A 27,023-nucleotide genomic window follows, 5' to 3' on the forward strand; every position below is an offset into this window, starting at 1 on the left:
TTGGGGGCTTGGTGGGCAGGAGGGGGAGGGGAGCCTGGATGCCGGTGTCACCTGGAGTGTCCCTGCGGAGGCCATCGGACACAGGGAACTCTTAAAATCTTAAAAAAATGAAGTTAATGCGAGTTCTGGGAGCGCTGTGAGAGGATAGGGATGGGTTTGGAGAAGCAGCAGGAGAAGCACGGGATGAGCCAGGCCCCGGGGGGACCTGCTCAGGCCCCGTCGCGACTGCTGCATTCCCAGGCTGGAATGTGCAGGGGGGACAGGGTTGTGTGTCCCTGCCTTGGCACTTGGACACCCTCAGATCACCCTGGGGGGCTCACCCTGCTCCCCAAGAGCTCACCCACCCTCCCTGGGGGGCTGACCCAGTTCCTGGGGTGCTCATCCAAATCCCAAGGTGCTCACACACCCCCCTCCTCGGGGTGGTCATCCCACTTTTTGGGGTGTTCGGACCACCCATCCTGGGGTGCTTGCCCAGCTTTTGGGGTGCTCATCCTGCTCCCGGGATCCTCGTCTGCCGTTCCTGGGGTGCTCATCCTGCTCCTAGGGTGCTCACCAGGATGTGGGGTGCAGGATAACGGGCCCAGAACCAGGGATGAAGGACTGGTGGTCCACGACCAGGGGACACAAGGAGCAACTCTGGAGAATGTGGGGAATGCAGGAGCAGGGATGCGGGGTGGGAATGTGGGGCACCAGAGCAGGACATGGGGTGTGGGACTGGGCAATGGGGGGGTGCGGGATTGGTGCTGGGGGACACAGGATGGCACCGAAGGGGACGGATCGGTGCTGGCACACATGGAATATTGTGTCCTGGGAATATCGGGGGGCCAGGATTGATCCAGGGCGGGGGGGGGGTGGCCTGGATCGGTACCGGGGAATGTGAGATGGGACTGAGGGGTGGCACGAATGGGACTGGGGAACACCGGATGGGAGCGGGAGGGGAACGAAGATCGGACCGGGAATACAGGACAGGAGCAATATCGGGGGACACGGCGAGGAAGTGGAGGGTGAGGGATCGGTTCTGGGGGGCGGGGCAGCGGGAATGGGACCGGGGGGATACGGAACGGGACAGGGGGAGATCAGGATCGGTACCGGGGAGCACGGGATGGGAGCGGGGAGGGTTGGCAGGGTGGGGACCGGGGGATACGAGACGGTACCGGAGAGAGCAGGATCGGTACCGGGGGATACGGGACGGTACCGGAGAGAGCAGGATCGGTACCGGGGGATACGGGACGGGACCCGAGGGGAGCAGGATCGGTACCGGGGAGCACGGGATGGGAGCGGGGAGGGTCGGCAGGATCGGTACCGGGGGATACGAGACGGGAGCCGGGGGGTGCAGGACGGGACGAGACGGGACAGCTCCGGCCCGGGGGGTGCAGGAGCGGGCCCGGGGGCTGCGGAGGGGCAGGAGCGGGGGCTGCGGGCCGGGTCCCCGCAACCGCCCGGCCTCGCCGCCCCCCCCGGCACTGGCCCCGCTCCCAGCCCTGCGCCCGGGGCTGCAGGGGCCGAGCTCCGCGCTTGAACCCGCCCCCGCCAGATCTCATTTCCCTAAAAAAAAAAAAAAAAAAGAAAAAAGAGGGAGAGAGAGCGAGGGAAAAAAAAAAAAAAAAAAAGAGCGAAGAAGGGAAGGAAAGAGGGAAGAGAGGAAAAAAAACCCCGGCCGGAGCCATGGCCGGGCTGCGGAGCTGCGGGCTGCTCCTCTGCCTGCTCCTGGTCCGGGCCCTGCGCTTCCCGGACTATTCCTACGTGCTGGAGGAAGAGGAGGAGGACGAGGAGCCCCTGGACTACAAGGACCCCTGCAAAGCCGGTAGGAGCGGGGGGATGCGCGGCGGGGGGCGGGCGGGCGGACAAAGGGGAGCGCGGGGGCCCGGCGGGACCGCGGGTGCGGGAGTGAGCGTGGGCGAGCGTGGGTGAGTGGGAGTGTGCCCCGCACACATTTCGGGGCTCTGCACGGCGGAACTTGGCTCCGCCGCCGCGGGGCCGGGGAGTCCCGGCCGCCCGGGATTGGGGGGGACGGGAGGAGCGGCGGCCGGTCCCGCTCCGGGATGCATCTGGTTGTAGTTAGGCTGAGGAGCAGGGGGGGCTGGCCCCGAGCCCCGCTTTCTCTCCCCGGTCTTGGCTGCACTGGCAGCTGTCAAAGGCGGCGGGGAGCCCCCGGCCCCCCATCCCACCCCACCGCAGAGCCGGACCCATCCTGCACCCCCATCCCACCCCCCATCCCCGAACCCACACTCTGCACCCCTTGGCTTTCTCGCTCTCCCCCAGCCCGCAGCCAAAGCTCGTCCCCACGGGACACCCGGGCCGGGCTCAGCCCGGGAGGTGCTGCCGCGGGGGGTCCCTCTGTGCCGGGACAGGGGGCTCGGAGCTGCTCGCCAGGTTTTGGAAGGGCTGGGAACAAACTGGGTGCTGCGGGGGGGGGGGGGGGGTGTGCGTGAGGGGGGAAATCCCTGTCTCCCAGTGCGAGCTAAAGCGGATGGAAGGATTTGGGGAGGGGGGAAACTGAGGCACGGGAGGGCCGTGCAGGGCTGAGCCCGGCGCGAGGGCCGGGGTCTGGCGGGGGATCACGTTTCTCTGTACTGGCATTGTCTGCGCTGCAAGGCGGCTGTTGATATAACTCTGTCTACACGAGGGCTTTTTCTGGCCAAAAATCCTTCCCTTCCTGCCCTCCCGGGCTGAAACAGCAAAGCTTGCAAAACCGTCCGGGCAGAGCCGGCTGGAGCCTTCCCTCCTCTCCCGCTTCCTCCAGCTGAGCGCCAGAGACGAGGCTTCATCCGCATTAATTAGCGCTGCCTTAACCACTGTCCCCTCCGAGCCCAGCTCCTGTGCACCCCAAGACCCCCCCTCACCTCCCGGGCCCGGCTGTTCCCCCCTCCCCATTCCCGTCCTGCTTTTATGAGATCCTGATGGGACTAATTTAATTACGGGAGCTCTTCCCTGGGAGTCGGGAAGCGGGGGTGGGGGGTGGGAATCAGGCCCTGCCACGCATCGCTCGAGCCGGGGATTCACCCTCGTTTGGCTCCACAGGACGGGGATGATGAAATCCAGTTTTCCGGGAGCTGGAACCCCCTGGCATCCCCCTGACCGACCCCCACCCCCCCCCGGCATCCCCATGCGAGGGTTCGGTTCAGTTTTGGGGTGCTGAGACCCCCCCCGCCGAGCTCCGGGCAGTGCCAGACACAGCCAAGCACCGAGGTTTTGCCACCGCCGCGGCTCCGGGGAGAGAAAGCTCCGGGAGAGGGATTTGTGTTCCTCGTGCCAGAGGTATCCTGAGGCCACCGGCTGCCAGCGGCTCGCCGGCCGCCCCGGTGATGCCACCCGTCTGCACCGGTGCCAGCGGAAGGGGAAAAGCCTCCCGTGCCGCCGCGTCGCTTCCAAGGATGCCAAAACGGGAGAGCGCTGGGAGATCCAGCCCTTGGAGCAGCCCGCGGGTGGCCAGGGAGGAAGGAATCGGCCCCGGTTTCCCTTCACCCGGTCAGCGCAGCCAGGTCTCGGTGCCCGGGAGCAGCCGTCGGGTCAGATCCGGGTCGGATCTCCGGTTGGGAAAGGCGGCTGGAATCGCTCCCAGCACCCCCAGCTGCGCTGGGAGAGCGGCACCAGGGTTTGCTCCGGCTCGTCCCAGGGGAGCCAGGGGCTTGCTGAGCAGTTTGGTGACTGGAGCCGGGACCCTTTGGGTGCCCCCAGCACGCCGGGGGGGAAATGGAGCCCACTTGGTACCCACTTTGTACCCCGGATTAGCCCCACATCCACATTTCGGGGTGCTTGGCCAAACTGAGGGGCTGGAAACCCCCCTCTCCAGCATTCCATCACCCTGCTCCATGGGGAGAGGGACATGGGTGTGCAGAGCCCTTTGGGGGCTCACACAGGCCCCCAAAATGGGTGTTTGGGGGGATCTTCTCTCCCAAATCCCCATGGGGGGCTCAGCATCACCTGCACGGCAGAACCACGGGACACACGGATGGGGTTGTGGGTCTGAGCCCCCTTTCCCAGGCGCGGGAGCTTCCCAGCCATGCCTGGAGTTCCCCAGCCGCCAGGATTTCACCTAGATTACACTTTCCAGGCGTAGCCAGCCCAGGCTACTGGTTGCAGTCACACTTGTCAAGCTGCCCAAAAATATTTTCCAGCCGTTATATGTCACTTATTCATGCAGGGTAAAAATCCACCCGCGGAGCCGGGGCCGGCGGGAGGCCTGCGGTTCAGGGCTCGGCAAACCTTGGAAATCTCATGCCGATCCTGGGATCCGCTTTATCTTTGTGTAATCACCCGTTCGGCGCGGCGGCATCCTCCGGCGGGGGCCCGGGGTGCCACGGCGGGGCCGGGGGGTTCGCTCCTCGCTGCCCTCCCTTCCTTGGCTCCTGGGAAACGCCTCGGCTGCTGATTCACGCCGGCGGGTCGTGCCCAGGGGGGAGACGGTGCTTCCTGAGGCTTTATCCGCCGCCGAGCCGGGGCTGGGAAACACATGGCCGGGAAGGACGGGGCGGCCCCGGGGAGACCCGGGGAGAACAAAGCAGCCGGGAGGGGATGCGGGGAGAGGAGGGAGGATGGCTCGCGGTGGGGTTTCCCCAGTTTTTTCCCCGGGAAGGGTGTTTTCCGGGCAACAACGCGTCCTCCTGGTTGCCTGTGGCTTTGCTGAGGATTCTTGGAGGTCTCTGGAGAGAAAGCAGCTTCCCACTGCATCCCGCCGAGCCGTGGGAAGAGGAGGTCCCGCTTATCACCTGGCCAAGGGCTGCGGGAGGGCGGGAGGTCACGGCTGTGCCGTCTGTCCAGGGGAGTTGTGCGTGGCAAACCCCGCTCCACGCACGTGGGAAAGGCAGTGGGAAGATCCCGAGCCGCAGGAGGGTTTGTCAGGGAGCCGGGAGCAGCCTTGGGAAGGGGTTAATCTGTGGGGGTGGCAGGACTGTGGGGACAGGAGTGAGCAGCGGAAGCACAACAGGGGGGACGTTTGCAGCCAGAGCCCTGGGGAGGATGCCCAGAGGGCCGGGAGCCCCTGGGAGCCGGTGCCCTCTGGCAGAGCCGGAGACAGGGACAGGAGAGCCCGGGATGCCCCACGCGTGCAGAGTTGGGTGTCAGGGTGCGTCTCCATCTCCATTCCCCCTTCCCGCTGCCACCAGGCTCCAAAGTGACAACAACCCCCCCCGACATCCCCTTGGCAGAGCAATTCCCAAATATTTTCCTTTCCAGCAGCTCTCCTTTTCACAGGGACTGGTGCTGTTGGCCCAGGATATGTTTTCCTCGGTGACCTGGCTTTGGAGAGGGGATGCGGGGAGACCTCGCTCCCTGCACACGGCTCCTTCCATCCCGGGGCTCCGGCATGCCTCAGCTTTGGCATCCTCCACGCCGAGCCCTGCAGGAGGCTTTTTCCTCCGTTTGCTGTCACGGAAGAGGAGCAGAAGGAAAGCGCTCCCCTGGAGTGATCCAACCATCCCTCCCACTCCCAACCTGCCCCCGGATGGACATTTCCTGCCCCTGGAATTTGTTTGCTGCCCGGGATGTTTATTAGAGGCTCCACGGTGCTTATTTCATCACCTGGAGCAGGTGAAGAGCTTGGAGCCTGAATGTCGATGCCCAGGGCTGGGGAGGGAATTTGGCTGTGGGTGCCCAGGGAAGTGTTGGCAGAGAGAGGATGTGCCTTGCACCAAAGGGAATTCGGGATAGGGATCATCCGTCTGCCTTGGATGTTGTGCTTGAGCCTCTCTGCCTTCCCCAGCTGCTGGATGCCCGGTGCAGGGTGCTGGCACAGCCCTGGGCCTCCCAAAAACACCAGCTGGGACAAGGATGCTCCAGCCAGGCAGCAGGAGGCGGGGGGTGGCAGTGACCGATACCCGAGCGCAGGGCTGGCTCTTTGGGGGTGCCCCGTGGTGCTGACTGGCTCTATCCCCCCGTGCCTCAGTTTCCCTGCACAGGGGCCGTGATCTGGCCTGGCTCCCAGCCTGGCCTCCGAGGCTTGAATTCCTGCTTTGTGCCTGCTGTGCTGCTCGGAAGGTGCTCTGGGAAAGCAAATATTCCTCTCCCCGGCATTTACAGGCTGGCTGCTCCCTCTCTCCTGCCGCCGGCGAGGGGCACCGGGAGAGGGGCTGCGCCCGTGCGGGGGGGGACGAGAGGGGCTGCTCCACCTCCGTCCTGTCCCCGCTGTCCCGGAGGTCTCAGGAGGACCCGGCTGCTCCCCCGCCTCCCCAACCCCGGGATGCTCCACATCCTTCCGCCTTCACACCCTGCCCCCGTCCCGGGGCTCTGTGGGCAGGACGGACCCCCGGGGGGGGCCAGGGGGACCCCCCAGTGCAGAGGGGTCCCCTCTCGTCCGGCCGCGGCCCCGGCGTGTTTTGCCGCGCAGCTGGGCCGGCGTGCGGGGGCGAGGGGCGGTGCGACGAGCATTCCTCACATATTTAAGGGCTCTGAGAGCCAGTGGGACGCTGCGCCGGTGGCTCCGCGGCTTTACAACCCGGCGGCTCGGCTGAGGCCGGGGTACACCTATTAAAGGTCTCTCTTCCATCCCGTTCCCGGCTGGGGCACAGCAGTTCCATCCCTGCTTCCTTCCGCACTCCAAATCCTGCCTGCATCGGGAATGATGCTTGGGACTCGCACGAGGACTTGGAATGACTGGGGTGGACCCACTGAGGGAATGCTGGGCTGGGTGGATGCTTCCCATCCTGTCCAGTGCCCTTTGAGGGTTCCTGGGACTCACGCAGGGATGAGAGTCCCTCCTGCCCAGTGTCCTTCAAGGGCTGGTGGGACCCACACAAGGGTGAGGATCTTTCCCACCTGGTGGCCTTTGGTGGGATCTTCACTGGGGTGAGGGTCCCTCCTGCCCTGCACCACGCACGGAGCCTCCTCTGCCCCAGACTGACCTGGAATCTGATCCCGTCCTGTTTATCTGCCGCCCGCCCTGCCAAGGCTTCCCCACGGCTCTGTTTGCTTTTCCCGGCTCACAAGAACATCGCGTTCGCGCCCCGGCCTCTTCCCACCTCTTGTTTTATCTTATTTTTCCTTCAACACCGTTCCCAACCTTGGTGGAGCCGGAGGCCAGGCTCATCCCAAAATCCCAGCGATGCCGGAGAGGTCAGGCCCGCGGGTACCCCCTGCACTGCTCGCCTTGCCCGGGGGGTGAGGGATGCTGAGCTCCTGCATCCCGGGCAGGGAGGAGAGGGACCCTACAGGGGGATCCAGGGAGCTGTGAGAGGGCAGGAGGTGCCTGTACGATCGGGATGGGGTGCTGAGGGGTTTGGCCCGGGTCCGAATGAAAAACCTTGTTTGTCTAAAGCTTCAGCCCCGGGGTTACGTCACCGTTCCAAGAACCCGAAAGAAAACACAGCACAAAAAGTCAAACAACAGCGGAGGGCTGAGCTATCTCCCGGCTGCGGAGGGGGAAGAGCTCCGTGGGAGCCTCCTGGCAGCTCCCAAAGGGCTGGTTGTGCCCTGGAGGGTGGGAGGGATGTGCAGGGATGGAGCTGGGATGATCCCGCACTCCCCTTCTCCACTCCTGACTGCTCTGTGCCCCACGCCTGGGCTTGGAGCTGGCGGCCTGCTGGCATCGCATCCTCCCCGCTGGCACCACCGTGGCTTGGACCTTGCCCCCAGTGCCTCTGCAACGGACCAGAGAGCAGCCCCTGTGGCACAGCCCGTGATCTCCCAGGCTGGGAACGGCTCAGGGGCACCAGGACTCCTCTGGGGACGGCTGGGGACCTGTGTCCAGTGGTTTGGGGTCTGTCGGGCACTGTGCCCCGGCGGGGTGAGGGTGTGTGCTGCAGGGAGTGGGTGCTGGGGGTGTGACCCCTCGGGGAGTGTTTCCCCCTGTTCCAACCCATGCTGAGCCGAGCAGAGGGCTGGGACCTCTCCTGCCAGGAGACCCCCGTTTGCAGAGGGTCCCCCTCACTTGCAGGGAGTCCCCTCCACCTCTCTCACATGAACAGGGAGGGGACAAGTGGCAGCAGTGTGACAGTGTCCCCAGTGAAGCCCCTCGGAGAGCTTGACAGTGGCAGGGGGGCTTTTGGTGAGCACAGACCACCCCCCCCCCAAACAACCCCACATGTCACCTCATGCCACGGGTGCACAGGGAGCGAGTGGGAGGAGGACGTGACCGGAGCCCAAACCAACCTGGAAGTTTCTCAATCCAACACTCTGGGCTTGGCCCCGACGTGTCTGTACAGGGATCGCTGCCGGGGCACCCCCTCGCCATCCCCACGGCACCGCTGGCCCTTCCAGGAGCAGCCATCCACCATCCCCCGTGGGCTGGGGGGTTCTGGGCGAGCCCAGCTGCCTCAAACCTCCAGGAAAAGCAGCCCCTCGTCCCCAGGCTGGCCTGCCCGGCTCTCTCACGTCTCCCAAATCCCTCACATATGGTTTCTATATCACTTGGCTCCGCCGGCGCTTGCTCGGCTGTAAGCGAGCTTACTTTCCCTTGTCTTTCCATGCAGCTCTTGGCACGGGACGCTCGTCCTTCTCCCCGGCCCTGGTCCTCCCCCGCGCTGCCCGTTCGGACACGTCTCTCCCAGCCCCGGGGAGGGTGTGGGGAGGCCGGGGCCGGCTCCTGCCTCTGCTCTGCCCTCAAATTGCAGCCTGGCCGTGCCAGCCGCGGGTCGCTGCCAGGGGAGGTGCCGGCCCCGGCTTGTTTGCTCTTCCCTCGGCGCTGCTCTCCACCCCGGAGCTTCCCCCGATGGGATTCACCCATGGGTCAGTGCTGGGGGTGGCCCCAAAATGTGGCTCTTTCTCCCCAAAGCGCTCCACGCCACTGCTGGAGTGAGGTTTGGGCTCGGTGCCATGGAAAGGGATGGGATCCAGTCTGCTCCTCTGATCCCATGGCTGTTTCTCTCACCCCGTGCCGGCTTTCTGGACCTCTCAGGGTTATCCTAATTGTCCCGCCTTGCCTTCATAATTAGTGGCTCTTTTGGGATCCACTTGCTAAGTGCTTGGGGCGCGACCTTGGCTCCGCTCGCCCTCATCCCCTGAGCTGCTCCGGCCACCCCATTCCCCACCAGTATTCTTCCCAAGGGATGGGGAGGCCATGGGTGGGCCGGGCACACTCTGCTCTCCCCAGGTACCCCCAAAACCGGTGAGGAACCCCACTCCCACTCCACTCCGGAGCCTCGGCCTGACTTCAGCCAGCCCTGGCGTTTCCACAGGACCGGGTCCCCGGGGCTCGGGGCCGGCCAAGCGCCAGGAGCCACGCGCATCCCGCGGCCTTGACTCACCCGGGGGCCGTGGAATGGAGGACAGACAGGAGGAGGAGGAGGGGCAGGAAGGGTTATGTGCAGGGTTATGTCCTCCAGCCCTGTGATGCCAAAGCACCTCTGCCCCCCCAGTTCTGGAGGGGGGGGTCCCGGCCCCGGCAGACGGCCGGCTCTGTTCCTGCGGGTGCTGGGAGCAGCGGGAGCCTCCCGGCCCATATGGCTCCGCTCCGCGCGGGCAGATGACTCAGAGGTCGCTGGTTAGAGCATCCTGGGGCTGTCGGAGCTCGCACGGGGCTGGGGGGCAGGAGCCGGGCAGGAAGGGGGTCCTAAAGCCAGCAAAAGTGGGGGAAAAAAAGGCAGTTTTGCAACACAAATAATAATAATAATAGAAACCCTAAAAAGTGATGGATGGGCTTTATGCGATCCAGATGTGAGCACAGGGCTGGCTCCAGCTGCTGGGGAGTGGGGGGAACCCGGCCAGCGCCACGCTCAGTTGAAGGAGAGAGAGAGAGAGAGGAGGAGGAGGAGGAGGAGGAGGAGGAGGAGGAGGAGGAGGAGGAGGAGGAGGAGGAGGAGGAAGAAGGGTTTGCCTTCGTCTTCAGGGCTTGCCAGGTGTGGATGGGCTGGGGAGAGGCGCCCAGTGGGATTTGGGATCCACAAAGGAGGGTTCACACCTCCTCTTCCCCTCCCAGCCGCCTTCCTGGGTGACATCGCCCTGGACGAGGAGGACCTGCAGCTCTTCCAGGTGGACCGGGTGGTGGACCTGGCACGTCACACGGTCACCCGCCTGCCCTCCAACTCCTCAGGTACCGCCACGCCCCCACTGCCCCCTGTCCATCCCCAGGGGCTGCCCGCACTGACCCCCCTGTCCCCACAGGCAGCAACGCCACCAGCCCCCGGCTGGGCCACCCTCGGCGCAGCCGTGGCCGGCAGCGGGCACGGAGCCGCCGCGCCGCCACGTCCCGGCCGGAGCGAGTGTGGCCGGACGGGGTCATCCCCTACGTCATCAGCGGCAACTTCAGCGGTGAGTGCCGGCGAGCCGGGGGGTGTCCGGCCCCGCCGTGCCTCAGTTTCCCCACCGGGCTGACCCCGCCGCCGCCCCTCCGCAGGCAGCCAGCGAGCCATCTTCCGGCAGGCGATGCGGCACTGGGAGAAGCACACGTGCGTCACCTTCCTGGAGCGCAATGACGAGGACAGCTACATCGTGTTCACCTACCGCCCCTGCGGGTACGTCCGGAGGTGCTCCAGGACCTGCCCCGGGGGTTTGGGGTTTGGTTTGACAGCGGGGACCCATCTGCTTGGGGTCCAGGAGGTGCCGGAGCTCGGCGCTCGCTGCCGGGGGCTGAGGTTGGTGGCGCGGAACCAGCCCGGGCTTGCAGCGGGGCTGAGGCCAAAGGAAACAGGGGTTTGGACGAGCTCAGCGTCTTCACGCGTCAGGGCACGGCCCTGGCCAAGCAGATGGTGGTTAGGAGAAGGATTTCCCCTGGATTGGGAGCCCCTGCGTGGGCGCAAACCCTGAGCCCGGGTCCAGAGCACAGGGCTGGAGCAGCTCAGCTGCCGGGCAGGGGCAAGGATCCATCCAGGGAGCAGGATGGGCACCCATGGGAGCAGGACCATGGGATTCGGAGCTGGTGCAGCCGTGCCGTGCCGTGCTGTGCCATCACATGCCAGGCGCTGAGCTCTCCCAGTTTCCAGGCTCACGTTCCCCACCTGGGCAGGATGCCCGAAGTTCCTGTATCAGGGATGATCCCCACATGCCTCACATTTTGTGGGACCCCTGCTCTGTTACTCCTGGCCGAGGAACACCGGGATGTCCACACCACCCCCCAGAGAGCCGGGAATCACCGGGTTCCCCCCTCCAGGTGCTGTTCCTACGTGGGCCGCCGAGGAGGGGGACCCCAGGCCATCTCCATCGGCAAGAACTGCGACAAATTCGGCATCGTGGTGCACGAGCTGGGCCACGTCATCGGGTTCTGGCACGAGCACACGCGCCCCGACCGGGATGACCACGTCTCCATCATCCGGGAGAACATCCAGCCAGGTGGGGATGAGCCTCCCTCCTCCTCCTCCTCCTCCTCCTCCTCCTTCTTCTCCTCATCCTCCTCCTCCTCTTCATCCCTGCCATGGTGTGCTGCCAAAATTGGGGTCCCCCCTGGCAGTGTCCCCATCCTGTCCTCCACAGGGCAGGAATACAACTTCCTGAAGATGGAGCCGGAGGAGGTGGAGTCGCTGGGGGAGACCTACGACTTCGACAGCATCATGCACTATGCCAGGAACACCTTCTCCAGGTACGGCCCGGAGTGTCTCCGTGGGTCCCCTCGCATCCTGGGGACGATGGCACGGTGCCCCCAGCCCTTGGGGGATGGTTACCAGCTGCGCACAGGGTTAATCCCCTCGGAAAAGGCTCCCGTTGGTGTGTAGGGTGGGACGAAACCCCTCAGCGTCCCTTCCCAGAGCAGGGAATTGCTGTCCCCGCAGTCACCTCCACTGGGGACACGTCCCCGCTGACTCACCGGCCCACAGGCTTTAATTAGCCGGGCTGGTTTTAATTAGCCAGGCTGCTTTTAGCATCCTTCCCCGGTGACAGCGGCAGGGAGAGGCCGCAGGGCCGGTGATTCCCACCCGGCTCATCCCTTCCCTGCCCCAGGGGAATCTTCCTCGACACAATCCTGCCCAAATACGACGTGAACGGCGTCCGGCCGGCCATCGGCCAGAGGACACGGCTCAGCAAAGGGGACATCGCCCAGGCCCGCAAGCTCTACCGCTGCCCAGGTGAGCGTCACTGCCCTGAGGGGACGGAGAGGCCGGGGGGGAGCGCCCCTGGGCGTGTGGTTCCTGGAAAACACTCGGTTTCACCCCAAATCTTGGCAAAAGCAGCGTCATCCTGGATGGATTCCCTGTTTCCAGTGGTTTTGGGGTCCTTCCCACTGTGGGATTCCCTAAAGGGCACACGAGGTGCCTTTCTCTGTCCATGGCACTTCTGGGGGGGTTGTGAGCAGAATCTGCTGGTGTGAAGGTGTCCTCAGCTGCCCTCTCTTCCCATTCCTCCGAGAAAAGAGCATCCCCCCAGAGCGTTGTCCCAAAAAATCGTCTCTAGAGCATCTTCCAGGAGCAGCCCTCGGAAGAGCATCCTCCAAAAGCATCCCCCAAGAGCATCCCCCACAGAAATCCCCCAAAGAGCATCCCCCAAGAACTCCCCCCATAAAAATCCTCCAAGAGCATCCTCCAAAGAGCATCCTCTAAAGGGCATCTCCGAAAAAACATCTCCGAAAAAAATCCTGCAAAGAGCATCTCCCCCCAGACCATCCTCCAAAGAGCATCCCCCAAAAAACCCTCCAAAGAGCATCCCCCCAGAGCATTCCTACAAAAGAATCCTTCAAGAGAACAGCGTCCCCCCCAGAGAATCTTCCAAGATCACCCCCCCCAAAAGAGCATCCCTCTGGAAAAATCCCCCAAAGAGCACCCTCCGAGAGCAGAGCGTCCCCTGAGAGCATCCCCTGACCCCACAAGCACCTTTGGAGAGCGAAGCCTCCTCAGAGAGCGTCCCCCAAGAGCATCCTCCATCCACCCCTGCACCCAGAGGGGTTTGGATGAGGTGGGACGGGACATCCTGGTCCCGTCAGACCCCACAATTCCCCCTGGGGCTGGAGCAGAGCGCGAGCAGCTCACTGTTGTCACCTTGAAGGGCTCTGGGACTGTGACCGTGACGGTGGCATTGTCCCGAGCACAAGCGGGGGTGGCTGGCACGAGTCCCCCGACAGCAGCCACGTGCTCCGGGGCTGTGCTGGCAACATCTGCAAAGAGTTTGGCTCCCGCACGCTCCCGCTTAATTCCAGCGACTAATTAGCAGCCTGGAAGAGGGACGCCTTTGTGAGGGGCCCCACGGCCGTGCCACCTTCAGGGGAGCAGGAAAAGTGATTAGTTTGGAGCAAGGAAAATTTTAAAAAATTAAAAAAAAAAGGAGAAACCCGCCCCCCCCCCCCCCCCCCAAAAAAAAAAGCCTCTCTGGGTCACAACTTTCCCTTTCTTTTGTTTCCACTGTGAAGCAAAGAGGGGAAAAAAGGCAGCGAGCCCAGCTTTCAAGCGGCCCTTTTCGCACCGTTTCACCTTTCATCTCGTGCCCCCCTCCCCCATGAGAGGGAGGGTGGGGAGGGGGGGCGGCCGCCTTGGCCCCCCGACAGCCGCGGCGGAGCTCCGTGTGCCGCGGCCACGGCGTCATGTGGCTTCCAGATGGCAGCGCTGGGCCAGCTCCAGCCGCGGCTGCGGAAACCTGCCCGGAGCGCGGGCGGCGAGCCGGGCCCCGCGGCGTGGCACGGCACGGGGGGGCCGGCAGCGCTCCTGCCGCCCGGCCGGGTGAGGGGCACGGGCGTTGGAGAGGTGCCACGGAGCCGGGAGCCGTTCCAGGGAGGGTTGGGGATGGCGATGATGCGGTTTTTTTGGGTTTCTTTTGGTGCTCAGGGCTGGGAATTTGGGGTGGGAAAAGGGCACTGGGGATGGGGGTGAAGGCAGTGGTGCTCTTCTCGCTGCTGGGGGTTTCTCTGCGGGGTCTGAACCGCGCTTTTCTCCCTTGGCAGCCTGTGGGGAGACACTCCAGGACAGCCAGGGCAACTTCTCCTCCCCGGAATTCCCCAACGGATACTCTGCCCACATGCACTGCGTCTGGAGGATCTCCGTCACCCCCGGAGAGAAGGTACTGACTGCTGCGGTGGCGGCTCCCACCTCGTCCCAGCCCTCCTCCCCATATTCCCACCCTTGTTTTGGGGTGTCGCAGCACCCCGCTGTGGGGTGGGATGCTCCAGGTTCCAGCGGGTTCCCACCAGCTCCCGGCAGATGGGGTGCGGGGGGAGCTCACCCCACGCTCTTCCTGCTCCTTCCCAACCTTAGATCATCCTGAATTTCACCACCCTGGACCTGTACCGAAGCCGGCTGTGCTGGTACGACTACGTGGAGGTGAGAGACGGGTTCTGGAGAAAGGCCACGCTGCGAGGTAACAACCCGGGGCCTCCTGCCCGCTCCTCCTGCCCGCTGGGAACGCTCCGGGGCCGGCAGCGGGGCCGGGGGATTCCCTCTACCCCTCTCCCTGCCTGCCTGAAGTTCCAAAGCCCTGGGGAGGGGGGAACTGCCCCCTAGAGGGGTTATCGGGGTGAATGGAGCCCCCAGTTTGGCCCACACCAGTGAAACCAGTCTGGATGATCCAGCTGGCTGGCACATCTCTCCCCAGGGAGATCCCAGTGTCCCGGTCCCACCCCGAGGAGCTGGATGTTCCCCAGGGAGATTCCAGGATCCCAGTCCCATCCCCATGAGCTGGATGTTCCCCAAATCCCAGCTGGCTCTGGAATCACCAGTTTGAGTGACACAGCCAGAAAAGCCGGAGGGGAGCAGGGGGACAAGTGAGGGGAGAAGCAGCCTTTGGCTTTAGGCTGGAAAGGGGCATCGGGAGACCAGGAGGAAGGGGATGGTGAGGAAGAGGAGGTGGTGAAGAGGAAGAGAAGGAGGCTGTGAGGAAGAGGAGGTGGTGAGGAGGAAGAGGAGGTGGCGGTGAGGAAGAGAAGGTGGTGATGAAGAAGAGGAGGCTGTGAGGAAGAGGAGGTGGCGGTGAGGAAGAGGAGGGTTCCAGCACGGCAGCCCAGCACGCCTTCATCCCCAGGCAGGTTCTGCGGGAACAAGCTGCCCGAGCCCATCATCTCCACCGACAGCCGCCTCTGGGTGGAGTTTCGGAGCAGCAGCAACTGGGTGGGCAAAGGTTTCTTCGCCGTCTACGAAGGTAGGGGGAGCAGCGGGGTCCAGGGGTCGGCGTGGGGCCCGGGGGGGCTCAGGCTGCTGCTCCTCCCTTCCAGCCATCTGCGGGGGGACGTGAAGAAGGACAACGGGCACATCCAGTCCCCCAACTACCCCGATGACTATCGGCCCAGCAAGGTGTGCGTCTGGAAAATCACCGTGTCTGAGGGCTACCACGTGGGATTGACCTTCCAGTCCTTCGAGGTGGGTCAGCGTCGTCCCCCCCCGAGGCTGGGGAGGGGTCGCCTCCTCATGCCAGTGCTCCCTCGGGATGGGCTTGAGGCTGCATCTCTCGGCACCGCCTCCCTGCCTCAGTTTCCCCACGCAGCGGGGGCAGGGAGGGTTTGGGGGTGCTGGGGCCAAACCACCCCCGTTCTACCACTCCCCACCAGATCGAGCGCCACGACAGCTGCGCCTACGACTACCTGGAGATCCGGGATGGGAGCAGCGACTCGAGCAGCCTCATCGGCCGCTACTGCGGCTACGACAAACCCGACGACATCAAGAGCACCTCCAACAAGCTCTGGATGAAATTCGTCTCCGACGGCTCCATCAACAAGGCTGGGTTCGCCGTCAACTTCTTCAAAGGTTTGGGGGTGCTCCGGGGGGTGCCGGGGGGTGGTCGCAGCCCCCTGCCCACTCACCCCCCCTGCCCTGCCCAGAGATGGACGAGTGCTCCCGCCCCAACAACGGCGGCTGCGAGCAGCGCTGCGTCAACACCCTGGGCAGCTACAAGTGTGCCTGTGACCCTGGCTACGAGCTGGCATCCGACAAGCGCCGCTGCGAGGGTGAGTGCCCCCCTGAGACCCCCCAAAACTGCCCCGTGCCTGCCCCTTGCAGCGTCCCCAACCCGGTGGAGGTGACGGGCGCTGGGTGGTCCCGCCCTGCAGCCGCCTGCGGAGGTTTCCTCACCAAGCTCAACGGCTCCATCACCAGCCCGGGGTGGCCCAAGGAGTATCCCCCCAACAAGAACTGCATCTGGCAGCTGGTAGCCCCCACCCAGTACCGCATCTCCCTCCAGTTCGACTTCTTCGAGACCGAGGGCAACGATGTGAGTGGTGGGAGCAGCCCCTCTCTGTGCCGCGTGCCGTCCCCGAAGCTGCTGGTGGCCCCTGGGGTGGCACTGCCACGTCCCCAGCCCCGTGTCACCCCCCCAGGTGTGCAAATACGACTTTGTGGAGGTCCGCAGCGGGCTCACGGCCGACTCCAAGCTGCACGGGAAGTTCTGCGGTGCTGAGAAGCCCGACGTCATCACCTCCCAGTACAACAACATGAGGATCGAGTTCAAGTCCGACAACACTGTCTCCAAAAAGGGCTTCAAAGCCCATTTCTTCTCAGGTAGAGCTGCCCGGCCCCAGCGCGGGCATCCACTGCCCTCCCTCACCTGGCCGAACCCAAACCGCTGCTAACGCTCCCCTCGCCCACGCCGGGGGTGCAGCCCCCGGTCCCAAAACCCTCCAGCCATGGGCAGCCCGGCTGGCAGCACATTTTGGGAGGTTTCCTCCTCTTTTGGGGGATAATTGGCTCCTACTTCAGAGGTGCTCTCGGGAGGTCCCCAGATGACCACGGGGGTGCTGGGGTCCAGCTGGGGATGGGGATGTGCTCAGCCCCGGGTGCTGCACCCCTCGGGTGGCGTTACCAGGGTGGGGGGACGGTGACACCCCGCTCTGCTGCTGCTGCTGCTCCCCGCTCTGCTGCACGGCACCGGCTCCCTCCGCTTCCCGGGCAGGGCGCTCCGCATCCCGGGATCAGCATCCGGCCTCATCTCAGCTCCCCGGAGCGATCACCCCTCCCAAAAACCATTACCTGCCTCCCCCTGTCTGCCCCACGGTCCGCTCTCCTCTCCCGGGCCACCCCGCCGGGAGACGGCGTCACCTTCGGATGGGTCTTGTGGGTAGGGACGGGGACACGGAGCGAGGTGCTGGATGCAGCCAGGGCTGGACCCTGGGCTGGGGGCTGCCACGGGACCCTCGTGCAAGGGACGGTCCCCCTGGGTGTGGCACAGTGCCCTGGACACCATCCCAGCCGTGAGCGACCGGCAGCGCCTCCCGGACCCCACCGTGAGCCTCCCGCTGCGTTTTGGCTCCATCGAGGTCATTTTCGAGGCCACCCGGCTGCGGGAGCAGCGGGACCGGCATCCCCCGGAGCCCCCGGGGATTTCCCGGAGCGGCAGAGCCCCGCGGGCCGGGGGTCGAGTGTCTTTGCTTTATTTGTTTAATTAAAACCAAGGCGAGTAGGGCGGCCCAGGGGGCCCAGCCGTCGGGAGCCGGCACCCTCCACAAAGTGATTCCTCGGGGAAGCCCGGCGGCCGAGCGGGACCACGGGGCAGCCGGGTGAGTCTCCTCCCGAAGCACTTCGGGCTCCTTCCCTCTCCCCTTTTCCCTCCTTTCCCTCATCCCGCTGGGATGTGCGGTGACGTAGAGCATCAAACCCTCTCCTCCGCCTTTCCCTGCTCAGGTCTCGGGCTTTCCCGGCGGCAGGACCACCCTGGAGGACTTGGCCACAGCGGGGTCCCTCCTCTGGTCCCCCCGGGGTTGCTTCCTGGGCAAAACCTCTCCCGTGCGGCCCCTTTTTGGCCGCGGAGGGTCCCCGTGCTCCGGACGAGTCCCGTCCCTCGGTGCCGCGGGCAGCCTGGCCGTCTGGGCGCCCGTTTTTCCCCGGTGAAGACGTGACCCCTTCCTCCTCCTCCTCCTTCTCCTCCTCTTCCTCCTCCTCGCGGGCCGGGGCTCCGTCGGCTCGCGCGTAAGGATGCGCATTCCGCCCGGGAATCCGCCGCGGTGTCGGCATCCAGGTACGTCCCCCCGGCTCTCCGCCGAGCCCCGCCCGGCGCTGGGGGGTCCGCAGCGGGGGGAGAGGCGCTGCCGGGGGCTGCGGGGCGGTGACCAGCCCGGAGCCGTCGGATGCCCGCGGGGGAGAACGGTGAGCGCACGGCGATGCCGGGTGGCGGCGAGCAAGCTGGTTGGAATAAAGGATTGCTAAAGACACCGACCCGGTGGGCTTCTTTCCGCTGCCAACTCTCTCCTGCTCTTGTCTCGCCCGCCCAGGCTCCCTCCGTCCCGCCAGCTCCCCCCACCCCGGTGCTGGAGCTGCTCTGAGCCCAGAAGCCCCTTCCCATCCCCAAACGGGCCTTTCCGCCTCGCTTCCTCCTCCTTCACACCGAGGAGACGTCAGGTTACAGCCTCCGCTTGAGAGGCGGCCGCAGGGGCCGGGGGGGCTGGGGCAGGACCCCCCCTCGCCGCTGGCTTCCAGGAGGGATCCCGGCTCCTCTCCGGCATCGCTGTGAGCTCGGAGCGGGACGCTGGGGGGGCTGGTGCCCGCTTGCTGCTGGCTTCCCCCCGCCGCCGCCCACTCCCCAAAACATCGCCCCGTGGGCAGGGGGAGCGAGGTGGGGAGCGATGGGACGTGGAGGGGTCTTTGAGGGGCTCAGGGGGGGGCTGGCGAGCCCCGACGCCGGCGGTAGGGAGCTCGGGCAGGTGGTGGGAGGTAAGTACGGCCAGCTCGGGGTGATCCCAAACCCCTCCACTGCAATTCCCAGAGCGGACACTGCCAGGAACCCACCCAAAGCCCATCCTCATCCTCCCGGAGCCAGCCTCGTGCCTCATCCTCCTCCTCCTCCTCCTCCTCTTCCTCCCCGCAGAGCCGCTCGCCGCCGGCCGCAGAGGGGCTCCCGGGGGTCCCCTCGCTGCTGCTTCCCCGGCTGCCGCTCCGCATGCCCCCGCCGCCCCCGCCCCCGCCCCGCCCCCCGCCCCCCCATCGCTCCCCCCCTTCTCTCCCTCTCTCTTTGCAGAGAAGAAGCAGCAGCTGCAGCCCCCGAAATCTCGCCTGCCCGGCCCGAAGTTACGCGTGCAGAAGCGGCCGCGGGGCCCCTCCTGAGCCTCTCCATCCTCTCCATCTTTCTCAGGAACGCCGCGGCCCCGGAGCCGTGCGGGAGCACGGTGGGACCGAGCCGAGCCGTGCTGCCGGCCCCGGCAGCCTTTTGCTTGACAGAACTGGTTGTTGACCTTATTTTTAATTTTTTTAAATTTTTTTTAAATTTTTTTTTTTTTTTTTTTTTTTTTGTTCTAAGCACCCCTTCCCCCCCTTGGTTTTGTCATTGACCAGCTGACCTTGTTTTTTTCCCCCCCTCCCAATTTTTACCGTGTCTGTGACATTTCCTATCGATGAGTAAAGAGGGACTCCCGCGTCCTGGTCTTTCTTGTGCATCTTTGGTTGTCACTGTGTGTTTTTCTGCCTCTCCCCGTCCATCCCAGCAGCAGGTAATGGTGGCACCCATGGGTGAGCCCACGGGAGAGGAGGAGCCGTCCCGTCCCCCCGCGGGGGCCGGATCTGGAAGCGGGATGCTGGAGCTGCTTGCTGCTGGCCGGGGGCGCTTGCTTGGCTGGAGGGCAGCGGCTCGGGGCTGGGGTCCGGGGGGGGCCGTCTTGGGATGGAATGCGCCATTCCAGGCTTTCCCAGCCCGCTCAGCGATCCCTCTGCTCTCTCCCAGACAAGGATGAGTGCTCCAAGAACAACGGGGGCTGCCAGCACGAGTGCCTCAACTCCTTCGGCAGCTACGAGTGCCAGTGCCGCAGTGGCTTCGTGCTGCACGACAACAAGCACGACTGCAAGGAAGGTGGGTCCATCCTGCTCCCCATTCCCATGGGAACCCCATATCCACACATCCGTGACCCTCCTCGTTGTCCCGGCAGCTGGCTGTGACCACAAGGTGACGTCCGTCTCAGGGACCATCACCAGCCCCAACTGGCCTGATAAATACCCCAGTAAGAAGGAGTGCACCTGGGCCATCAGCACCACGCCGGGGCACCGCATCAAGCTGGTAGGGGTCGGGGGGTGGGTGGCACTGGGATCCCCTCCGCCGAGCCCTGGCCTCATCCATCACCTCCGCAGACCTTCTTGGAGCTGGATGTGGAGGCGCAGCAGGAATGTACCTACGACCACCTGGAGATCTTTGACGGGAAGGACGCCAAGGCCCCGGCACTCGGCCGCTTCTGCGGGGCCAAGGAGCCCGAGCCCATCGTCTCCTCGGGCAACAAGATGTTCCTCAAGTTTGTGTCAGACAACTCCATCCAGAAGAAGGGATTCGAGGCCACCCACACCACAGGTACTGCTGTGGGGCTGGGAAATGGGGCCATGGGGTGCAGGGAGAGCATGGGTGCCCCTAAACCCCGGCTTCTCCGGCAGTGTGCGGGGGCCAGGTGCATGCTGAGGTGAAGACCAAGGACTTGTATTCCCACGCACAATTTGGGGACAACAACTACCCGGGGGGCTCGGACTGCGAATGGGTGATCATGGCCGAGGAGGGTTTCGGCGTGGAGCTCATCTTCCAGACCTTCGAGATCGAGGAGGAGGCCGACTGTGGATATGACTACATGGAGCTCTTCGACGGCTACGACGGGACGGCCCCGCGCCTCGGCCGCTTCTGCGGCTCCGGGGTGAGCTGGGGATGGAGGGGGATGTGGGGTGGGGTGGGGTGGGGGGTGAGGAGTGAGGGTGCACAGTGATGGATGAGGCTGACTGCTGAGAAATGCCCGTGGGAATTTGCGGTGGTGCGATGATTTCCACCCTCCACATTGCAAATATTCCCGCCCACAATGCGCACGCACCCCGGGGATGCTCGTGGATCTGAGCACCCCCTCCCTCACCCCGACAGCCCCCCGAGGAGGTCTACTCGGCCGGAGACTCGGTGATGATCCGCTTCCACTCGGACGACACCATCAACAAGAAGGGTTTCCACCTTCGCTACACCAGCACCAAGTTCCAGGACACGCTGCACACGAGGAAATGAGGGCCGGGGGTCACGGCCCCGCCGCGGGCAGGGGAGGAGGAGGAGGAGAAGGATGAGGAGAAAGAGGAGGAGGAGGGCAGGGAGGACGGCGGGGAGCGCTGCCCCGCACAGACTGCACGGAGGAGGAGCACACAGCCAACCTCAGCACTCAAGACACGCTCGCACGGGGCCCCGGGGCTCGGGCGCCCACGGCACGGGGGCACAGGGGGGGTCCCCGCTGGCAGCCGCCCACCCCGGTGCTGGGGGGGCCGAGCGGGACCCGCTGCCCTCCCCTGCCCCGGCCAAAGCTCTGAATGTACAAACCAGTAACCGGGAAGAGCCCAACACACACAAGGTGCTGTCTCTCTCTTGTACCTATGAAATAAATACCCTTGTACTTGGAGCGGGGGCAGCCCCGGCCTCTTTGCTTCCAGCCCAGCAAAACAGCATCCAAAATGGGGCTGGACTGGGGGGGAAAAGCACCCAGGAGCCTGCACGGACCCCAGTCCTCAGGGAGGACCCCCATCCTTGGGGTTCTGATGGAGCAGAGCCAGGAGTTCCAACCAAGGGGCAGCCAGACCATCTCCCGGTGACAGTGGGTCCTGTGATGGGTGGTGGGCTCGGAGCCCTCTGCCCCCCAGGACTCTGCAGGTGGGTTCTGTCCCCACACCTTTATTTTGAGGTGTCTCTGAGCCAGAAGAGCACCCGCCGTGGGGTGGGTGGGTGCCACGTGCTGCGCCCACCGCGTGCTCCAGCGCGTCCCCGCGCCGGCGCTGGCAGATGGCGGGTGGGCTGTGACACGGCCCCCGCGCCCACCGCGTGCTCCCGCGTGCCTCGACCCCTCCTGCATCCCGTGCTCGCTGCTGGTGAGGCGGGGAGGCTCCGCTTGCCTGTTGGTGCCAGGGCTGGGATGCTCCGCATGGGCTGTGCCCGGACAGAACCGGGATGGGCACCGGGGTTTTTCATCCAGAGGGGTTTTCGGTCTCCATGATGAAAAGGGGGTGCCGAATTCGGGGAGCTTTTCAATGACAGGATGAGGAGCGATGGCCAGAAACAAAAACACGAGTTCCACCTCAACATGAGGAAGAACTTTCCATGGAGGGTGTCGGAACACTGGGACAGCCCCAGGGAAGGGTGGAGTCTTCCTCTCCGGCGACATTCCAAACCCACTTGGATGTGCTCCTGTGTCACCTGATGCAGGTGACCCTGCCTGGGCAGGCGGGATGCACCCGGTGATCTCCAGAAAGGCCCTTCCAGCCTGAACTTTTCGGAGAGCTGGCGAGGGCAGGAGGGTGCTCGTAATTCTCTGCGCCACCTTGTCCCCTCCCAGTCCCACCCCTCCTTCCCCTGAGCTGGATCGGTGCGGGGGGCGGGGGATGCTGAGCCACTTCTTGGGGTCCCGTGGGGGACAGAGGCGCGTGACACGGCCGGTGGCGACCGCACAGAGTTTATTGAAACACCTCCAGCACAGCACAGGGATGCTCGGGGACGGGGAGCCGGTTGTTGTACAGCGTGCAGGGGTACACAGAGACGGGGGGCGGGCACCCCGGGGGGGCCGCACGCAAGCGCCATGCTGCCGACGGCTCATGCGGGGGGCGGCGGGTTGGGGGGCACGGGGAGGGGGGGGTTCAGATCCGTTCCCCCTTTCCCCGGCTCCTCCGGCTGCCTCCGGGGCCGCGGGGCCGGGGATTGGGGCGGTGCAGGATGGCAGAGCAGAGAGGGACAGGACACGGGGGCACGCCCGGGGTCCCCCACACCGCAGGTCCCTGTCTGAGCACCCCCCGTCCCCGGGAACAGTTCAAAACCGGGGGGTGCTTCCAACATCTCCCTGAACCCCCTGGAGTAGCCGGGGAGCCCCAGTCCCGGTTGGCAGGGCCGGGGCTCCCTGGGAGCTGCGTGAACCTGGGGCGGGGGGACGCGGGGGACACCGGAGGGAAGGGGGTCCCGCAGCGGCTGAGCGGAGCAGGGCAGAGCGCGGGGCTCATGCCAGCGAGGATGCTGCTGGTCGGCCAGTCCAGGAGATGAAGGCTTCCTCCCTCGGGGCACACAGCGGCGCGGGCTCTGCCTCCTTGCTGGGCGAGCGTCCCGCCGGCTCCTTCCTCGGAGCACCGCCCGGGTCCCCCGCGCCCACCCGTGCCCTCCACCCACCAGCGTCCGTGGGAGAAGCCCCCGCGGCGGGCGCCCGTCCCCCTGCCCGGCCCTGCCCGCGTCCCGCCCTTAACGCCCCACGCTGATGTTGCACGTCTTGCAGCTGGGGTCCTTTTTGGCGTTGGCGGTGGAGAGGCTCATGAGCTGGTGGCCGCTGATCTCCCCCAGCACGCCGAGGCTCAGGTCCACCGGCTCCGTGTAAATGACCTCCAGGATGCTGTCCTGGGCGTGGCGGTACACCAGCTCGCCCTCCTCCACGCAGCACGTCAGGAACTTGTTGGAGGAAATGTCCAGCTGGGGAAGGCGCTCCCGGCAGAAGAGATCCCCGGAGGAGCCCTTGGGCGCCAGGACCAGCACGACGTAGTGGTAGGCGGTGTACATGCAGTAGAAGTCCGCGAAGTAGAGGTTGGTGTTGGGGTTGAAGAGGCGCTGGGCCGGGATTTGGAAGCGGTACCGGCCGTAGGGCGAGTCCTGGGGGGGCTGCCCGGTGTTGAACTCGGTGTTGCAGCTGAAGAAGATGCCGTGCAGCATCCCGCTGGTGGGCGAGCCGTGGCTCCCGCTGTTGTCCTTCAGCGACGGCTTCATCACGTTCCCGCAGTGCATCCTGCCACGAGGAGGAGGAGGAGGAGGAGGGACACACAGACAAGAACAGGAAGGGTCAGGGAATGCGCCCTGGGAGAAGGGAGCGTGGGGAATGGGGCTGGGGGTACCTGACGTGCTGGAAATACTCCTTGTGCTGGTTGCGGTAGAAGACGGAGAAGCGAAGCATGCGGCCGGCGATCAGCTCCGCTTTCTCCTGCAGCTGGGCCAGGTGCTCCTTGGCGTAGTCTGGGGACAGGCACGGGGACATCAGGGCGTCTCCATCCCCCTCCAGCAGCCCATCCCTGCCCGCAGCTCCCCGCACCTCCTGCCTCCCACTCAGCAGCTGCCGCTCCAACCGGCCCGGCTTGTGCCAGCTCCCGGCATCGCCCCCGTCCTCCTCCGGGCTCCCGGCTCCCAGCGTTTCCCCCATCGTCCCCGAATTGGCCCTATCCTCTCTCCCGGCTCGTGGCTCCCGACATCATCCCCGATCTCCCTCGTGGCTCCCAGCACTGACCCCCTCTTCCTCCCAGCTCCTGGGATCGCCCCTGTTCTCCCTCCCTGCTCCCAACTCCAGGCATCATCCCCGTCCTCCCTCTCAGCTTCAGGCATCAACCCCATCCTCCCTGCGGGCTCACAGCTCTGGGCATTGCCCCTGTCCGCCTCATCCTCCCGGCTCCAAGCGTTCCCCCGTCACCCCGCCCGGCTCCCGCCTCCCAGGATCGCCCCCATCCTCCTCTCAGCTCCCGGGATCGTCCCTATCCCCCGTCCCAGCTCCTGACTCCAGGCATCAATCCCGTCCTCCCTCCCGGCTCCCAGCATCGCCCCCGTCGTCCTCGCAGCTCCCGGCTCCTGGGATCGCCCCCATCCTCCCTCCGGGCTCCCGGGAACGCCCCCACCGTCCCTCCCGGCTCCGGGCCGCCCCGGTGCCGCTCACCCCCGGTGCAGAACTCCACGGTCTCGCTCCAGCCGGACACCAGGTACTCGCCGTCGCTCTGTTTCACCGCCGTCTGCACGGCCACGCTGTACTCGGTGCGGGGGCTCAGGAACCAGTGGCCCCGCACCGTCATGGGCAGCGGCACCGCCTTGGCCACCAGTTTGGTGGGGACATCCTGTGCCGAGGGGTGAGGGTCAGGCGGGACAGCATCCCACCCCCGCCCTGCACCCCTGCCCCGCGCCGGGGGGATGCTGCCGGGCACCACACACCCCAAAATATCCACTGAGACCCCCCAAAACACCGTGGTGGCACATCTCGGGCTGCCCCCACCCCCCCGCTCTGTCCCTACAGTGCTGCCCCGTCCCTGTCCCCAAACATGTCCCTGCTGCGATGGGGACACAGGCTCCCCAAGGGCAGGGGCGGTGGTCTCGGGGACCCCCCGCTCCCGGTGGCATCTCGCGGTGTCAATAGGCCACGGAGCAGCTCCGCAGTGCAGAGCCGTTTCTGTGGCAACGGCGGATGCTGAAGTCGGGAGATAGAGGGGAAAAAAATATCCCACCCCCCACCCCCCCACCCCTTATTATTGGGGAGGAGAGAAAAAAAATAATGTTAAACATTAAATAGCATCACCGTGGCAACGGCGCTGCTAAAAACGGCCCGAATTAGTGACTCGCAGCACGGGGAGGGGGAGCAGGAGCGGCTCAGCTCCCCCGCGGGGGCTCAGCGGTGTCCGTCACCCTCCGATCCCCATCCCAGTCCCCTCCGCCAGCGTGTCCCGTGAGGGGAATGACCCAAATTCAGCACTAGAGAGGGCTAAAAGCCAGTTCCTCCCTCCCAACGCCGTCTCCTCTCCGCGGGCAGGGGGTCCCGCGTCCTCCCCCGGCTCACCCGGTGCTTGAACTTGTTGGAATTCTTGTTCTCCTTCTTGTTGAGGTCGATGAAGTAGTGGGTGACCCTCTCCAGGTCCCCCTTCTCCATAGCCCAGGAGATGCGGAAGGAATCGCAGGTGATGTTGTTGATCTCGATGTTTTTGGGGGTGGAGAGCAGCTCCATGGCCGGAGGGGCTGAGCTCCTGCGGGCACAGCGCGGGTTTGGGGGTGCCGAGCCCCCTCTCGCTGCCCACGTCGGCAGCTGCCAAGGCCGCCCGCGGCGGAGCAGATGGCACCGGGGTGGAAAAGCGGCCGGGAGCCAGGAATAGGCAGCGCAGGCAGGAGCAGGCAGCGGGACGCCGGGAACAAGCCCGGTCGGGTGCGGGGGCCCCGGCCGCTCCCCCGGGTGCCGCGGGGCCCCGGCGCGACGCCAGAAGGTGTTTCGGGGTTTGCTCAACACCGGGTGGGGAAAGAAAAACACGGGGAGAGCCGAGGGAGTTGCTGGGAGAGGGGAGGGTTGGACGCAGGCACTGGAAAAGCTGGATCCGCCTTTGCCCCGGCCCGTGCCTCAGTTTCCCTGCGCCCCAGGAAGGCGCTCTGGGGAGTGGGCGATGCTCGCCGAGAGGGGACACAGAGTCACAGCCACGGCACGGGAATGGGGGGTGCTCCGAGGGGGGCTGGAGGGGGCGGGTGCCCCCCATCTTGCAGCCCAGCACGCTGGGCTTGTGCGGGGGCAGCCGTGGCACCGCGGGGCTGCCAACGTGCCACCGCCCCCCCTCCGGGTGCCCACGGCCACCCACGCCGGGCTCAGCCGTGTGTGTCCCTGTCACTCGGCACCCACGGCCACCCACAGCCACCCACGGCCACGTGTGTCCCCCCCCCATCTGCGCAGACCCCCAGCCCCCCCACCCTTGCACCCCCAGGCACCCCAAAGCCGCTGCCACCCCGCACGTCCTCCTCGCCAAAGCCCTCGGGCACGGCAGAAGGTCACCGCGCTGGGGACAAGGTGCCACCTCGCTGCCCCATTCCCGTGCCCGGCGGTGGCGCAGGAATTCTGCACCGGGATTGCTCCAGCTGGATCGTGTCACCGTGTCCCCGTGTCCCCAACACCTCATGCCCGCTAGAAGCCCTCAAGCCGTGCCGTAGCCCCCCTTCCGTGCCCCCCCGAGCATCCCTCAGCGATGCCATTGGGATGTTGTCCCAACGCCACCGGGATTTGGTGGCTGCTCCGGTGTCACGGTGCCGGTGAGGCCCTTACCTGGCCGTGCCGGGGGGCTGCCGGGATGCGCGGGGATGCCGGTGGAGTGGCAGGGTAGGAGAAGGGAAGGGAAGGCAGGACAGAGAGCCCCGGCGGGGCTGATCCAAGCGGGAAGGACGGAGGATGCCGGTGGGATCGCGGTGGTACCCGGCGATGCCGCGTCGCTGCCTGCGGCTGATGCGACTGGGATCCTCCCAGCCAGCTCGGAAATAGCAAACACCCTCCAGAGGAGGGAGAGGAGAGGAAAAAAAAAAAAAAAAAAAAAAGGGGGAAAAATAGATATCCAAGGAGCTGGGAGAGAGAAGGGGGAGGAAGGAAAAACCTCCCGGTTCTGCCAATGGGATGGAGGGATGCGTGCGGCGTCAGGTGATGGAGGCAGAGTGGGATGTGGGCGCAGATTGGGGGTGGGTGGTGGGCAGGTTCTGCCTGTTCCCCCCATTTTTGGGGCCGGGAGGGGGTGTCCCGGTTGTGCCGCAAGCGGCACAACCGGGACACCCCCTCCCGGCCCCAAAAATGGGATGGATGAGGTGCG

At 65.5% G+C, this 27,023-nt stretch overlaps 2 protein-coding genes and 1 long non-coding RNA gene across 3 annotated transcripts; 2 read left to right on the plus strand and 1 right to left on the minus strand.

The window, feature by feature from the left end:
• The first annotated feature begins 1,599 nt into the window (after window positions 1-1,599).
• On the plus strand, window positions 1,600-21,103 carry BMP1 (bone morphogenetic protein 1). Its single transcript, XM_039564370.1, is given in 21 exon segments — window positions 1,600-1,804; window positions 9,851-9,964; window positions 10,036-10,182; window positions 10,268-10,385; window positions 11,021-11,199; window positions 11,341-11,446; window positions 11,806-11,930; window positions 13,733-13,848; window positions 14,043-14,145; window positions 14,806-14,922; window positions 14,996-15,007; window positions 15,010-15,140; window positions 15,329-15,524; window positions 15,599-15,724; window positions 15,827-15,987; window positions 16,094-16,274; window positions 19,423-19,548; window positions 19,625-19,752; window positions 19,824-20,037; window positions 20,118-20,368; window positions 20,587-21,103. Coding segments are annotated over 21 exon segments (2,925 nt in total). The 5' UTR covers window positions 1,600-1,665; the 3' UTR covers window positions 20,722-21,103.
• LOC120411163 lies at window positions 16,281-18,808 on the plus strand. The gene is made up of 3 exons (XR_005603559.1): window positions 16,281-17,269; window positions 17,394-18,215; window positions 18,724-18,808. It is a non-coding gene; the product is annotated as an uncharacterized LOC120411163 (long non-coding RNA).
• Window positions 21,104-22,131: 1,028 nt separating the features above from the next.
• On the minus strand, window positions 22,132-26,737 carry LOC120411162 (phytanoyl-CoA 2-hydroxylase interacting protein). The gene is made up of 5 exons (XM_039564371.1): window positions 26,492-26,737; window positions 25,253-25,436; window positions 24,365-24,539; window positions 23,559-23,676; window positions 22,132-23,452 (listed from the first exon to the last, which is right to left on the minus strand). Exons 2-5 carry the CDS (start codon window positions 25,415-25,417, stop codon window positions 22,918-22,920), a joined length of 993 nt encoding a protein of 330 aa, XP_039420305.1. The 5' UTR covers window positions 25,418-25,436; window positions 26,492-26,737; the 3' UTR covers window positions 22,132-22,917.
• Window positions 26,738-27,023: the final 286 nt, after the last annotated feature.

This window comes from Corvus cornix, chromosome 22, assembly GCF_000738735.6.
Source record: "Corvus cornix cornix isolate S_Up_H32 chromosome 22, ASM73873v5, whole genome shotgun sequence".
Classification (NCBI taxonomy): Eukaryota; Metazoa; Chordata; class Aves; order Passeriformes; family Corvidae; genus Corvus; species Corvus cornix.